Source organism: Alosa pseudoharengus, unplaced genomic scaffold (assembly GCF_046254945.1).
Source record: "Alosa pseudoharengus isolate Yale_2024_CS ecotype anadromous, Long Island Sound unplaced genomic scaffold, YU_APseudo_1.1 YU_APseudo_1.1_scf_1, whole genome shotgun sequence".
Classification (NCBI taxonomy): domain Eukaryota; kingdom Metazoa; phylum Chordata; class Actinopteri; order Clupeiformes; family Clupeidae; genus Alosa; species Alosa pseudoharengus.
In genome coordinates, this window is record NW_027468564.1 from 31,983,250 (window position 1) to 31,997,488 (window position 14,239).

A 14,239-nucleotide genomic window follows, 5' to 3' on the forward strand; every position below is an offset into this window, starting at 1 on the left:
GCCTAAGTAGACAGGAGAGAGAAAAAGTGCACTTTTATTTACTATTTTGTTTATTTTTAAAGTGCCCATATTATGAAAAAAATCACTTTTTCTGGGATTTGATGTGTTATTGTGTGTCTCTGGTGCTTCCACACGCATACAAACTTGGAGAAAAAAAAACATCCATGCTGTTTTGAGTGAGATAAGGGTTTCTGGATATATCCTGCCTTCAGCCTCCAGGGTGAGCTGGTCGAAATCGGCAAGGCTTTTGACAAACGTGAATAAAATGCACAAAATAAGGTTGGTCCTTAGTTCCACTGTTAGATAGCTAGCTAGCAAGCTAACCGTTTTACATAGAGATTATGGTAAGTGTTAGCTAGGAGCTAAATTCGTCCTCTCAACACTGGGGTATTGGAAACGAATTAGGTTGGTAGTGTACATAGTTTCGGCATGAGTCAGTTACATATACACATTTCTTCATAACCATTGTGTTAGTAAAAGGATTGAATGTCCTGTGAATCAATATACGTGTGACTAGCATCTAGCTGTCTTTCCCATTGGAATCAATAGCCACGTTTGCATGGACATTTTTTATTTAAATCCGATTGAAATTAATCTGATTAAAGATTTCAACCAACTTGTTTACATGGACGCTAAATAATCTAATGATTTTCCCTACTACTGGCAAATACAGGCTACTAGTATACAGGTTTACTTTAAGTTTTTATTTTTGTATTCCTCCTGAAAGTGATTTTTTTTTAAATTATTTTGTTGGATTGATATCCTACATCTGGCTTCAGGTTGCACTACAAAATAATTTTATATGAACAGGGTAGTGTTAAAACAATGTTTTAATAAATAGATTTGTACCTTATTGTTATTTGTTTTAAATACATTGTTATTAATTAAGCAATGCTGAAGTAAGAGAGAGAGAATTAGGGAAAAATAAGAAGAGAAGAGATTAACTAAAAAGAGTAAGTGAAAGAGAAAATGAAATGGATAGATATACAGATGGATGGATAGATAGATAGAGACCATGAAAAACAAAGGAGAGACATAAAGATACTGTAGATGAGAGGGGGGTAGAGAAAGTCAAAGAGATCGAGAAGGCAGGCAGGGCCTGAGTTGGGAAACTGAAAGGCACTGTGTTGTATATTTGGGGGCTCATATGGGCGAGGAGTTGGGGGACCGGTGGAGGGTGGGGGGGTTTGGGGAGACCGGGGAGAAGAGGTGGTGCAGGCGGAGGGGATACAGATAAGTGGGAGAGAGAGAGAATCAAAGAGACAGAAACAGAGGATAGGCAGTACCTGAAATGGGAACATGAAAGACACTGTGCCCTATTTGGAGGAAGGTAACGCTCCCAAACTGTCCGCCCGTGTTTCCCATCATTTCCTCGTAGCTAGGTATCTGTGGACAGGAGGTGGAGTGGAGGTCTAGAGGCTGGGCCTGCTGTTGTTGACGCTTCTGTAGCAGCTGCTTTTGGCGCTGCTGTAGCAGCCATGTTACAGAACAAGAAAGAGATGAAGAGATCAGCATTGAGATCGAATGAGAGAGAGAGGAGGAGGGAAGAAAAAGAGATAGATAAAAAGAAGGGGAGGTAGAGGGAGTAAAACACAGAAGTGGTCAGCATTTCACAAAGACAAAGTCTGAGAAAGATAGACAGACACAGAGAAACAGAGACAGACACGAGAAAGACGGAGGTAGGAAAAAGAAAGACAGCAGCGATCAGCAAGTCAGATAGAGAGAAGCGACAGATCAAGTGAGAGTGAAACCTTAACGACAGAAGCAACAAAAAAAGAAGGAAGAATGGTGGACAAAGAGGAAGACGGAATGCAGAGTGAGAAACAGAAACTTAAAAAGAGAGAGACAGGAAGAGAGGAAGAATAATCGAGAAAAAGAAAAGCACATGATAAGAGAGACAGACTAGTAGGGAATCTGAGGTGTAAAGAAGAAGGATAGAGATAAACAGAGCTAGAAAGAAAGAAGGAGAGAAGGAAAGAGAGAGAGATAGCGTACGTGAGCAAGCAAGCAGGTGCAGACTGGGTGGATGCGCTCACCTGTTCCTCTAGTCGTGTGGGGGTGCCGAGGGCCTTGTCCATGCTGTAGAACTGCCTGTGCAGGAGCACCTCATCACCAAGGGCCACACATGGCATGATCCAACTACACACACACACACAGTTCTGCTGATTGGCACCAAGTTATTCATGGCATGTGCATTCAATGCACAGATGTATGAGTGGCAGCATCTCTCTCCAATGAGCCTTTTGTGTCGTTGCTCTATGTTCTCCGATGAGCAGTTCCACTCACCTGTTCTGTCTGGCGCAGGCCAACTGGTCTATGGCCGGAATGCTGTTCAGCCAGGGGGCTGTCTGATTAGGTGGCACCTGCTGCTGGGATGACTGGGGTGCACATTCACTCATTGCTACACATCAAACAAACAAACCAACTGTTTACAAGAGCGCTATGTAAACATACTTGCTCAGAACACTTCATTCCTAACTACACACACAGGACATAGACTCTCAACTACTTTATATGTCAAGTAGACGGAGAAGAGTCAAGTAGAGGAGAGAAGAAAGAAACAATGAGAGACCGACAGACAGATTGATGGTAGAGAAAAGAAAAGGGTGAGGCTATTATTTGCAACCCTGGTACAATTATCAGTGTATGCTATTCGTACCCTGGTAAAATTGAAAGTAAATGCTATTCGTACCCCGGTGCAAACAGCAATGTGTTCTATTTAGAACATTTAGAAAATTATTTCACAAAAACCAAGACCATCACCAAGAACAAGACAGAGACTATGGGCCAGATGTACTAACGCTTTTGCGCCCACTTCAGGCGTATTTGTTTCGCAACGTGCGTGTAAAATCATTGCGAGGTATGTACAAACAGGCCGCAATGATGTAAAAGCGCAAACTGCCTGTAGCGGGAGCTGAAAGTGGCAGATTGCGATTGTCATGTCATGCATATGCATTCATGGGAGGATCCAGGGGAAAGTGGGAGTTTAGCGTAAAAAGATGCGAGGGGAAGAGTAAAGAGCGCCTAATTATGTATTCCGCGCTATGTACAAAGACTGCTCCTGAAAGCGCACGTCTATTCTGCGCCTAAATACTTGCGCCTTGTAAAAGCAGGTGTTAATCCAAATTGAAGTTCAATGCTTCAATAAGAGAACCTTTCAAAGACAACAGAATCGCTATTTAGAGCACCAGTTTTGCAAGTCTTTGTAGGCTACTATCAAAAGCAACATGAAGGAGTGAAATGAGGTGAGCTGGGAGATAAAAGCCAATAAAGCAATTAACAAATAATTAAAAAAATGCTGATGTGGTACATGAAAATTTAGCTAGAAATGTGGAGAATGCAATTCAATCAAGCATTTTGGGCAATGTCTATGCACAAGTCGGCAGCAGAGTAAATGCTCAGCAGGCTACCCCTAAGAGAGCAAGAGAGAAAGCAAGAGAGAAAAAGATGTGCTTTTAAAAGAATGTGCGAACTTTCAATGACGCTATAGGCTACTAGGACTATCCTTATTTTAGAGACTGTTCACATGTCTTTCCTAATCAGATATGGACATTTAATCTGAAAAGGCAAGTTATTCAAATCACACAGAATGTGACCAGATGTCCTGGTTTAACTGGGACAGTCCCGATTTTGAGTTGCGTGTCCCGAGTGCTGACTATAGCCTATAGCGGCTGACGTATGATTTTGATAATGTGTTCATTCATGGAACGTAGGCTAATGGAAACTTTATTGCGTATAGCCAAATAGGTCTATGATAGCCTAAATTAAGTTTTTTTTTTTTTTATTAATAATGATTTACTTTTTTATAAAAATTCATAGCCTGGAATGCCTCGCAGCAACAATTGTGTTTAAATGTAGGCTACTGCTTCAGCCTCTGGCAAGCTCAGAGGGGGGCGACAAGCGACTGAAAACAATGAGAGCGACGTGTTGGAGACCCATTTGGACAACGACCTTTCATTGGCAACAGTATTAAACCAACCAACAATGTAAAATATTAAGAAGAGCTCTTTTATGAGTTAAATCGAAACAATGTAGACAATTATCTGAGGCCCCTACAATCCTGGCCATCATGGGAGGATTTAGGTATGCACATGTGTTTTAGGCATAGTGCAAGCACTAATCACTGACTAAAAGTGCGCAGAACTTGTGCATTTACATAACAATATTAAATACATTTACCTAACTATAAGTCGCAGGACCAGCCGAACTATGAAAAAAAGTGTGACTTATAGTCCGGAAAATACGTAGCTATTGTTTGTGAGGTTGTATTTTTTCTTGTAATATTAATAGGTCTATTTGTATTATGTTCTAATGCAGCAACCTTTGGGCTATGGTTCGTTATAAGATTTAGCCCTAATGCAAAATATTAAAGAAAAATGCAGAAGTTATCAGGTTCCATAGGACTTTAAAGGTGCCGATGGTAGGCTACTTGAATTGCGCAAAAGAAAGCGCACTTTAGGCTATATTGTTCATTAGCTTAATATTTACATTGAATGTGAAATACTCCAAATCAAATGTGAAAGTTGACAGGGGGCACGTTAAATATTTGTATTAGGTTATGTTTGTAGCCCTATGTGCTCCAATAGCGCGAAAGAAAGCACTCATTAGGCTGTTTCATAGAGAGCTATTGTAATGTTGAGAGGTGTGAGATTAAGGCCTAGTCCACACGTACCAAACCGATCTTTTTTTCCTCCGTCTTCCCTGGAACCGTATCAAGAATATTTGCGTCCAAACGGATCCATCTCAACACGACTCAACACGTTACTTCATATCCCAGGCCTATAGGTGGCACTGTTTCTTTACAGTAATTTACCAAAACTTTCACGCTGTAGGCTTTACAAACAGACAAAATAGGCTACGGCAAAAATGGCTAGTGCAAGGAAACCAGAATTGTTTGTGTGGACTGATGGTGAACTGTCAACTGTAGTCAACTGTAAAACTAATAAACTTTATTTTACGGTTTGTGAAGGGTGCAGTCCCGTCCTTTATTTGGCTAACGTAGGCCTACTCATCTTTACTTTCTTTGGTTGTAGGATAGTCCGTGATTCACATTAGTTTTGGCTATCACCGCAATTAGGCTACTAAACGCAAGGCTTACCCAAGTTCTAGTAAAACCTTCGTTAGTAACAGTCAATACTTTTGCCTGCATCAAATCGCGCATTCGCATTCAGTGTGCTCAGAGCCATCTCTCTATGGCTCTGAGTGTGCTACCATCGGCTTAACGTGAGTTCTAAGCGTCTTTGTAGTCTGATTTCACTAGACTGTGAATGCATGTATAGGCTACATGTTGTAAGACATGTAAAATAAATGAATGACACTGGCACTACGCACAAATTAATGTAGCCTAAACTTACACCGCACTTTCCTAATAACTTAAGTTCTCTCGCGTCACTGACAGTAGCTAGAATGCATAAAAAAACACCGGGAAAAACAGTGTTCAGTCCACCAAGTCATAAGCTATCGGCGCTGCGCAGCACCAGTTGTGATATTTATCTTACGGAGTGTAATCGTAGGTAATGTCATGTATGAAAACTAGTATTGTTAGGCAATACTATAAGTGCAAGTCCAGGGCAGCTGAGGTGTGGCGATGACATCATCGATACGCAAGCAGGATGTGCGGTTTCGCTGTCTAAATGAATTCAAACGGGCTACGGTTTCAGATTTCTCCACTCTGGGACCAGGTTTCAGAAAAGTGCGGTTTCGGGCAGTGCGTTTACAGGATTCGTTTGGACACTCGGCCAAGACGAAGCAAAACCTCTGCGTTTATCCTAAAAAGCGTCTCCGTGTGGACGGGCCCTAATTGGAATGATTTTATCTCGTGTGTGATTTATCCCGGGCATGGGTCGGGTAACGGGCCAAATATTAACGGGTCTGGGTGGGTGCAGATTTAATTTTGAAATTATCACGGGTGACGGGTCGGATCTGGTGCTGAACTTTGCGGGTTCGGGCAGAGAGTGGGGAATAGAGAGCGTGATGAACTGGAAGAAAATTTGTTGATTTGTACTTATCTATAATAATTATTTTCTTTTTTTGAAAAATCATAGTTTCAAAACAAAATAACAACACACAAAGATAGTAGTCATAAACAGACCGACATATGAATTAAAAATGGCATCTAATCCAGCAGACTGAGACACGAAATGCAACGTGGAACCAAAATGCAAAAAAAATATTTTAACATTACCATTTGGCAGAGTTGATAGGGTCAGGTGGGGCTTGAAAATTCCCCACCTCCAAAGTGGGGAATGACAGAAAAAGTTTGATAACCTCTGTGTTAAAGCTGCAGTTGGCAAGTCTGGCAGATTGAGGGGACTTAGCCAAAATGTTTAATGTTTACAACTCTCATGCCCCTCCCCCACTACCACCAAGCACCCTCTCATCGAGTTTGTGCTCATCAGTGCGCACCAGACTGCACCAGACTGTGATTGACAGTCAGATATCACACAGCCCTGCTCTGATTGGACCAGAAGAACCGGGAGCTGTGGATTTTTGCAAAACAAATAATAGGCTCTAGGTGGAGGTAGAAGTGTGGATTTGTTTCTAAAACCGGCTGATTTATGTTGTTCTGTCGGAGCATAGTGTCGGTTTCAGTGAATATGATCAAAAAAATCTTGCCAACTGCAGTCTTTAAAGCAACACTAAAGCACTTTTCCTCTGTCGCACGCACACTATTTGTTTATCTAACACCGGCTTTGCAAATAACGATGTCCACAGACACGGTAGAGTATGTTGCATGATTTTATGAAAGTTTGATGTATTGCGACATCAGAAGCAAGTCAAATTTGTAATTTCTTATGTCTCATTCCATCGAACTACAGATCCGCTACCCGATCTGGCAAACTTACATAGTGCGGTTAAAGCCGATAAAGGGCCGCGAAGCGAATGCAGAAGTGCCGTTCACCCTGTTCCGAGTTGATGAACCACTGAAACAATTTTGGAAACATTATTTTAAGGTACAAAAAACTCTTTGGTGTTGCTGCAGAGATGTCAAAGTCAAATACATTAAAGGGCCAAAAAAATGACTGCACGTAACCTATTGAACCAAGACGTGTACTGTATTTTATTTAATGATTAAATGAATAATCCAATTTTGTATGGCTCTGTCACTAATTTCAAGTTAAACATTTTTCAACAGGCAAACAGACAAACACAAATTTCCTTCAAAGAAAAATCACATGTCATGTGCATTTAATGAATAAAGCAATATTTTCTTATGGCTCTGTCAGTTATTTGAAGGGAAAACATTTTCAACAGGCAAACAGCAAACAAGTAAATGTCCTTCAAAAATAAAATATGTTCCTTAATATCAAGATGAATGCATAAATGAAATTGCATGCATTATAAACTGAAAATGCTATATTGTGCTGCTCTATGATCCTACTAATTACTGCTTTCAAATAGTAAAATGAGAAAAAAAATCAAATCAGTTGTATTCTTTCTCATGGCTCTTATCTGCAATTTTCCCTAAGTCCATTAACTGAAAAATAAATATAAATAAATAAAATACAAAAATCTATGGCACAGAGACAAAACAATACTTCCTTCAAAGAAAAATCACGTCTTGTAGAAACTGTAAAAATGTAACTGAATTAAAAACTAAAAATACGTTAATGCTCTGTGATTCTCACTTGTCTGAGACTGAGCCTGATACTTGGTGGTGTCTCATCTTTTGTACAAGTTCATCGATGTTCGGGGTCAGGCTCTGAGCTGAGGAAATCCTCAGGATTGAGCCAAGGTGCTTATCAGTAAGACAGTTCCTGACTGCTGTTTTGTTTAGCTTCATCAAAGAGAACATTTGTTCACACAGGTACTGTATGTGCTGCCAAACATAGAGAGCGTCTGAGCAGCTTGGGTGCGCAGCTGAGAGAATATGTCGGGGATGAAACGTGCAAACTCAGCAGCACCCACTCTCTCATATTTTCCCCTCAGTGTGTCATTGCACTGGAATTCAATCAACTCCATTTGGAGGTTTGGTGGTGCGCTTTCCACGTCAACTCCAAAAGGATTGGCGAGCAGTTCAAACTTGCTTTTTTGAGCTTCAAAGTCAGCAAATCAGCGTCGGAAGTCGGCGGCAAGTACGTTCAGTTTATCAGCAAACTGTGCACTCGGGAACACAGCGGTAGAGAGCTTCTCTTTCATGGTCTGGCAGCTGGGAAAGTGGCTCAAGTTTTCTTTCCGCATCTGCATCTCCCACAGACTCAGCTTGGTTTTAAAAGCCTTCACTGTACTGTACATATCAGAGATGACATGCCCCCATCCCTGCAGCTGCAGGTTCAACACATTCAGATGGCTTGTTATGTCGCACAGAAACTCCATTTCACACACAAAGGTTTCATCTCGTAGCTTTGTTGTGTCTTTCCCTTTGCTTTCCATGAACAAACAGATCTCCTCATGCAGCTCGAAACATCTTTGCAACACCTTTCCCTGGCTTAGCCATCGCACATTTGTGTGATAGGGCAAGTCACCATGCTCTGTATCTAACTCGTCCAGAAGTGCCTTGAACTGGCGGTGATTTAAACCTTTAGCTCTAATGAAGTTAACTGCACGCGTTAGGATGCTCAGTACATGTTCTATTTTTAAGGCTTTGCCACATAATGACTCCTGGTGTATTATGCAGTGATAAGCTGTCAGCTCACCTGTGACGTTTTCGTCCCGCATCCTCTCACGTATTCTTGCCACCAATCCACTCCTGTGTCCACACATAGCGGGTGCTCCGTCTGTTGTTAATCCCACAAGTTTTCCCCAAGGCAGCCCCATCTCATTTACACAGCTGTATACCTCTTCATACAGATCTTGTCCTGTAGTTGTGTCATGCATAGGACGTAATTCCAACAACTCTTCTGTTATGCTCAGGCTGGAGTCCACTCCACGAATGAAAATTGACAGCTGAGCAATGTTAGTTATGTCGGTGCTCTCATCTACAGCAAGGGAATATGCGATGAAATATTTTCCCTTTTCCACAAGCTGTTCTTTTAGATTGGTGGAAAGCTGGTCTACACGTTCGGCAACGGTGTTTCTGCTCAGGCTCACGTTTGCAAATAGCTGTCTGGGCACAAAGTGTCACTAACTTTAAGCATACAGTTTTTGATTAAACTCTCCCTCTGTAAATGGCCGAGCTGATTTTGCAACTTCGTGTGCCACAATAAAACTAGCCTTGACAGCAACCTCGCTTTGTGATGTGGCTTTTGTGAACAGAGCCTGCCGGGACTTCTTTAAAGGAAGACCTCGTTTTAATTCTTCCACCTTCTGTAGCCTTTGTTCCGTGTCCATTTTCTTGTCTTTATATTTATGTTTCGTTTCATAGTGCCTTCTTAGATTATATTCTTTCATTACAGACACACTTTCTCCACACAGAAGACACACAGGTTTGCCTTTTATCTCTGTGAACATGTACTCTGCCTGGCTTGAAACCCCCTGTTCTCACCGTCCACCTTCCGTTTAGCCATTATTGGGGAGGGGGGTAGCTGAAAGTTGATATCTGCCCTGACGAATAATGAAGCCGAGGCCCACTTGCGCCGCTGCAGTGAGTTCGCGGGCTACCGTTGCATTTTGGGGAATGGAGTATTGGTGCGTGCAAAACAGCAGCCGGCGGCTGTGGCCTGCGGGCCGGTTCTAATACTAATCAAATATCATTTGACATGTCTGCTTTAAACCATGACGCTAACCACTGAGCTATCTACTTCCACGCCCAGATGAAAGTTTGCAGCCAAACGTATAGTTCATAGGCCTGAGCGTCATAATCACAAAATTTCTGTTAACTAACAAACTGACGGTTGTATGTATTCACTGAACAAAGATTATGAAAATAAAACACAACTTTTTCACCTGAAACTTGAAACTGAAACTTGAATAGATATTAGCACCGACACCTTTCAGAATTCTTCACTTTCTGCTGAAGAAAAAACAAATGTCCGCCATGTTTTTTGTGCACACAAGCAACGTGTTTTTGTTGTTACGTGACAGGGTGTGAATAGCTCAGCTGTGTGGCCAAGGCTATTCGTACCAGGGGTGCAAACAGACACCCTGAAATAAGATGGAGAATGGAGGAGAGGTCTGGAGGAGACACAAAGACCCGTCCAGACTGGATTGAAGACAGGAGGAGGATGGAGGCCCGAGGGACCGAGAGTCCGAGACAGAGGTGACATTAAGAACCTCACCCCCAAGTCTCATTTGCCTGTTCAGCGCCTCCTGCTGGTACACGGTCCGGTAGGGCTCCTGATGGCGGGGTCGTGGGAGCTCCATGACTCCTGCTGCATGCATTCTCCTGAGGCGAGGAGAAAGAAAATACATCATAATCTAACCACTATAGATATCCCTAAAGATATTCATAAATAATAAATACATATTTGCTTCTCTGAATTTGGATCTCTTTTCACCATGGATAAATAGAGAAATAAAGAGCTTGAAAACTATGTGTAAGTACACCAAGTAAATGACACCAACAATAGTACTACCAGAAAAGCCCAGCATCTGTATGATGAAAGCACCAGTAAATACCCCCCTTTGATTTCTATGATTAATGGTGGATAGTGGTACTGCAATTTTGTTTTTATGGAATCTGTATGCATTTCTGCTACTCCCTGACACCCTAAGCAAGTAAGTAGTTTAAATTATGATGTTACAGAAACTAGACACCTTTATGTTGACCATGAGGGAGAATAAAGAGAAGACCTCTTAGTCATTGTGTATAAATGAAGAAATTATGTGAAGGTACTGGAGTCGCCACACACACTCACACAGAGTATATGAATGTTTATTTCTAGAGGATGTGACTCATCTGTACACAATGCACATCCACCACATCACATCACATGCATGTGCGCGCACACACACACACACACACACACACACACACACACACACAATTACAAAACATAAGACAGGTGTTTACATACTAGCAAGTACTTATACACACAAGTTTGCTCTCTCTCTCTTTCTCTCTCTCTCTCACACACACACACACGGAATCACAGGCAGGTACACACTCGAACGAGAGAACGAGAGTTTGTCTCTTCAAAGGAATGGTTTGCTCTTCAATAACAAGACTTTATGCTACCAATGGCAAATGTCTGCCATTCATATGATGTAAGATGATAATAGTCAACACCAGACACAAAATAGACAACACCAGACACAAAAGGCTGGGAAAGCACACAGGGGTGTGTGCTTCTTTTGTTCTTGAAGTGAAAGTAGCTAATGTTGGATTTCATAGAATGTACATCAGTAAAGTAAGGGGGGGGGGACTCTTGCATGGGTTAATACCTTAGCGTATGCTGCTGCAGTAGCTGCTGTTTTTGGGCCAACTGCTGTAGCTGTTGTGCCGGCTGTTGTCTGCCTGTCTGTTGTTGGTTCTGCTGCTGTAACCGCTGTTTTTGGGCCAACTGCTGTAGCTGTTTGTGTGTTGTGTGCTGTTGCTGTAAGTTAAGAAATTAGTTGAAATGTGTCGGGAAAAAGTAGTTCTACAAACAAGACAGTTTTAGTGATTAAAACGTTTAAATAATATCAGGAAATTAACACAACGCAAGTGGCAACAGTGGAATAAACGGGATAATGGACTCCACGGTGGTCTGTTAACAGAAATTAATGCACTTACGAGCATGTACTCCGCTGTGTGTCGGGCCATATTACAATCTCGACCGTCCGACCTACACACACACACACAGTTCTGCTGATTGGCATCAAGTTATTCATGCCGTTCAAACAATGCACAAATGTATGAGTGGCCGGCATCTCTCTCCGTTGCTGGCAATGAGCATTTTACGTCGGTGTTCTGTGTTCACCGATGTGCAGTTCCACCCACCTGGTCTGGTTAGTGAAAAGCACCTGGTCAATGGGCAGCATGCTGTCCGGCCAGGGGGCTGTCTGATTGGGTGGAACCTGCTGCTGGGAGCGGTGTGCTACCTTACTCATTACTACACAAACAAACAAACAAACCAACTGTTATTATTATACTGTACAGGGGAATGCTTTACACCTTTGTGTTCGGTAAGGTCTGCTGTGTATTCTGATATATGGTTTATCATGTGTTGAGGGAAAGTTTGTGAAGTCCACCGAGATGAATGGGTAGTGAGACGGGCGCAGAATGTAATATGAGGCTACTTCGCGAGTAGTTTAGCAAAGAATGGGTTAATTTGGACGCCTCTATTTTGCCGTGCGCTGTCACTTTCTCCACTGCTTAAAAGACTAAATTAATTTGCGCTGTGAATGCTAAGCTTAACTTGCCAGGCCATAGGTTAAATAAAAATCGCCAGTCAGACGTAAAGCAGAATATTGAAAGAAGGGGGCACCAAGGCCACAGTGGCCTGTGAACCTACGATTTTCAAAGGGGCATCACGGCCAACGCAGGGGGCAACGAAGGCCATGGCCGTGATGAAATTCCCACCCTGGCCACGGGCCAGTATTTTTCATGGGCAATAGACGGCGGGCCGCAGGCGAGAGTAGGCTATAATATTTAACGCAGCTCCGGTATGTTAGTCCATACGCATCTACACGGAGAATGGATAAAAAAAAAAACTAGAAAATGTAATTTCGAGGAAATTACCAGGGGCCTATTGCACAAAACTAGGATAAGGGATTAAGCCGGGATATCTTGGTTATCCTGGCTCAATTTATCCGTGATCTAGTTGCACAAAAGCGGGATAGGGGGCAGCAGGATATGTTATGGTATAAGTTACCATGGCGATTTATTCTGTGGAGCTAGCCTGCCCAAGGCCAGGCTAAGTTCCAGGATCTATTTAATCTCATCCCTTATCTCAGTCAGCAGTCACCACAAACGGAAACCAATAGTTATTCCTCTGCCCACTACACATTGTTATCACATATACCTAGACCCACTGTCATTATTTAAATGTTTGTGATCATTAATTAACTCTTACATACTCACCATTCCCGACCTGTCATGCGACAATGTGACGTCACGGGAGTGCCTAACCATTTCGCGAGTGGTGGTCGCAGCACTAGCTGCAATATTCTCCTAAACAGAGGTGTTGCTGTTTGTTGCTGTTGTGAAAAGGCTATCGCTACCTACTTCACACCGTAGAAGAAGCAATGAAGCCGCTCTAGTTGCCATCAGTGAATCTGTGATTGGTGGCGGGGTCTATTTGAGGGAGCCGTGAGCGCGCACTTATCCAGGATAAATTTCACCTGGCTTGATGAATCTGTGTCTGCTCATCCTGGCTTGCTCGTTGTGCAACCAATTAAGCCTGTACGCTCTTGTTTTGGATTCATTGAGCGCAGCTCAGTAACTTATCCCGGATGCCTTAATTCTGCTTTTGTGCAATAGGCCCCTGTGCATGAAAATGCAAAACATACTGTATATTAACATAAAATACAAAACAAACTTTTATTTGGAAACAGTTGTGGGCAGAGGAAACAGTTGGCTAGAGTCATAGTTGATAACAACTGACAGTTGAAATGGCTGAACAGTTAAATAGTTGAGTAGTTTAAATAGTTAAATTATATATTTAATAGTGAATTATTGTAGTGAGGACATTTATTTTGAAACAGTTGTGGGCAGAGGAAATAGTTGAACAGAATCTGTAGTCTTAAGGCGAGAAACTACAGGTGAATAGGGTAACATTTTTAAATAATAGACATCACCATGAAACTTCCTCAGTTGATTACTTACAAGTATGAACAAAAAATGTATTACAAGTTTTTGAAATTCAAATGTTTAATTATGCAAATTAGGCATTATATCCATATATTTTCGGTAGATAGATCTAAATATGATGCAAAATAGTTTTTTCATTTTATTTTCACACAAGATAAAAAATAAAATTACAGAGGGATCTCAGGATATCTGCTTTCATTACCTAGGAATTCAAAATATACTCTCCATAGCCTTAAAAAAAATATTTTTGCCATATTTTTTTGATTAAAATGTCACATAAATCAGGCCAGTAATGATTTATTAACAAATCTCTGTAAATATCTTCACAATACTGCTAAGTGTATAACTGGAAAGTTTGGTGTACATAGGTGCTACATGGGCTGAGATGTTTCCACTGGAACATGAGAAAAACTCAATTTGAGAAAACAGCCTTGGAACACAGCCAATGGGATTCCGTTCTCAGCCTAGACTCACCTTTGAACTTTCATGACTGGTTGCGGATACAAAGGAAGTGTCCATATTTGGATTGCACAACTTCATGCAGGAAAAACAGAGCTAACCAACGGTACTACACATGATATGTTTCGTATCACGGTCGCGGTAGAGCATAAAACGTTAGAAGGCTAA

At 41.7% G+C, this 14,239-nt stretch overlaps 3 protein-coding genes across 5 annotated transcripts in view; all 3 read right to left on the reverse strand.

Annotated features, from left to right (window-relative positions):
* Positions 1-14,239, reverse strand: part of LOC143125341 (uncharacterized) — a 263,904-nt gene that overhangs the window by 140,644 nt on the left and 109,021 nt on the right. The window lies entirely within an intron of this gene.
* Positions 1-14,239, reverse strand: part of LOC143118284 (uncharacterized) — a 34,722-nt gene that overhangs the window by 8,042 nt on the left and 12,441 nt on the right. Inside the window, exons 4-10 of the mRNA XM_076279394.1 lie at positions 11,801-11,912; positions 11,594-11,645; positions 11,263-11,414; positions 10,158-10,264; positions 2,287-2,401; positions 2,037-2,139; positions 1,287-1,467 (exon numbers count right to left, since the gene is read on the reverse strand). Of these exons, the coding sequence (XP_076135509.1) occupies positions 1,287-1,467; positions 2,037-2,139; positions 2,287-2,401; positions 10,158-10,264; positions 11,263-11,414; positions 11,594-11,645; positions 11,801-11,912 (822 nt within the window). The remainder of the gene's footprint in view (positions 1-1,286; positions 1,468-2,036; positions 2,140-2,286; positions 2,402-10,157; positions 10,265-11,262; positions 11,415-11,593; positions 11,646-11,800; positions 11,913-14,239) is intronic.
* LOC143118388 (general transcription factor II-I repeat domain-containing protein 2) lies at positions 7,153-9,057 on the reverse strand (the record flags this gene model as incomplete). The annotated part of the gene is made up of 1 exon (XM_076279482.1): positions 7,153-9,057. A coding segment is annotated over one exon (1,005 nt), but the record flags the coding sequence as incomplete, so codon positions are not given.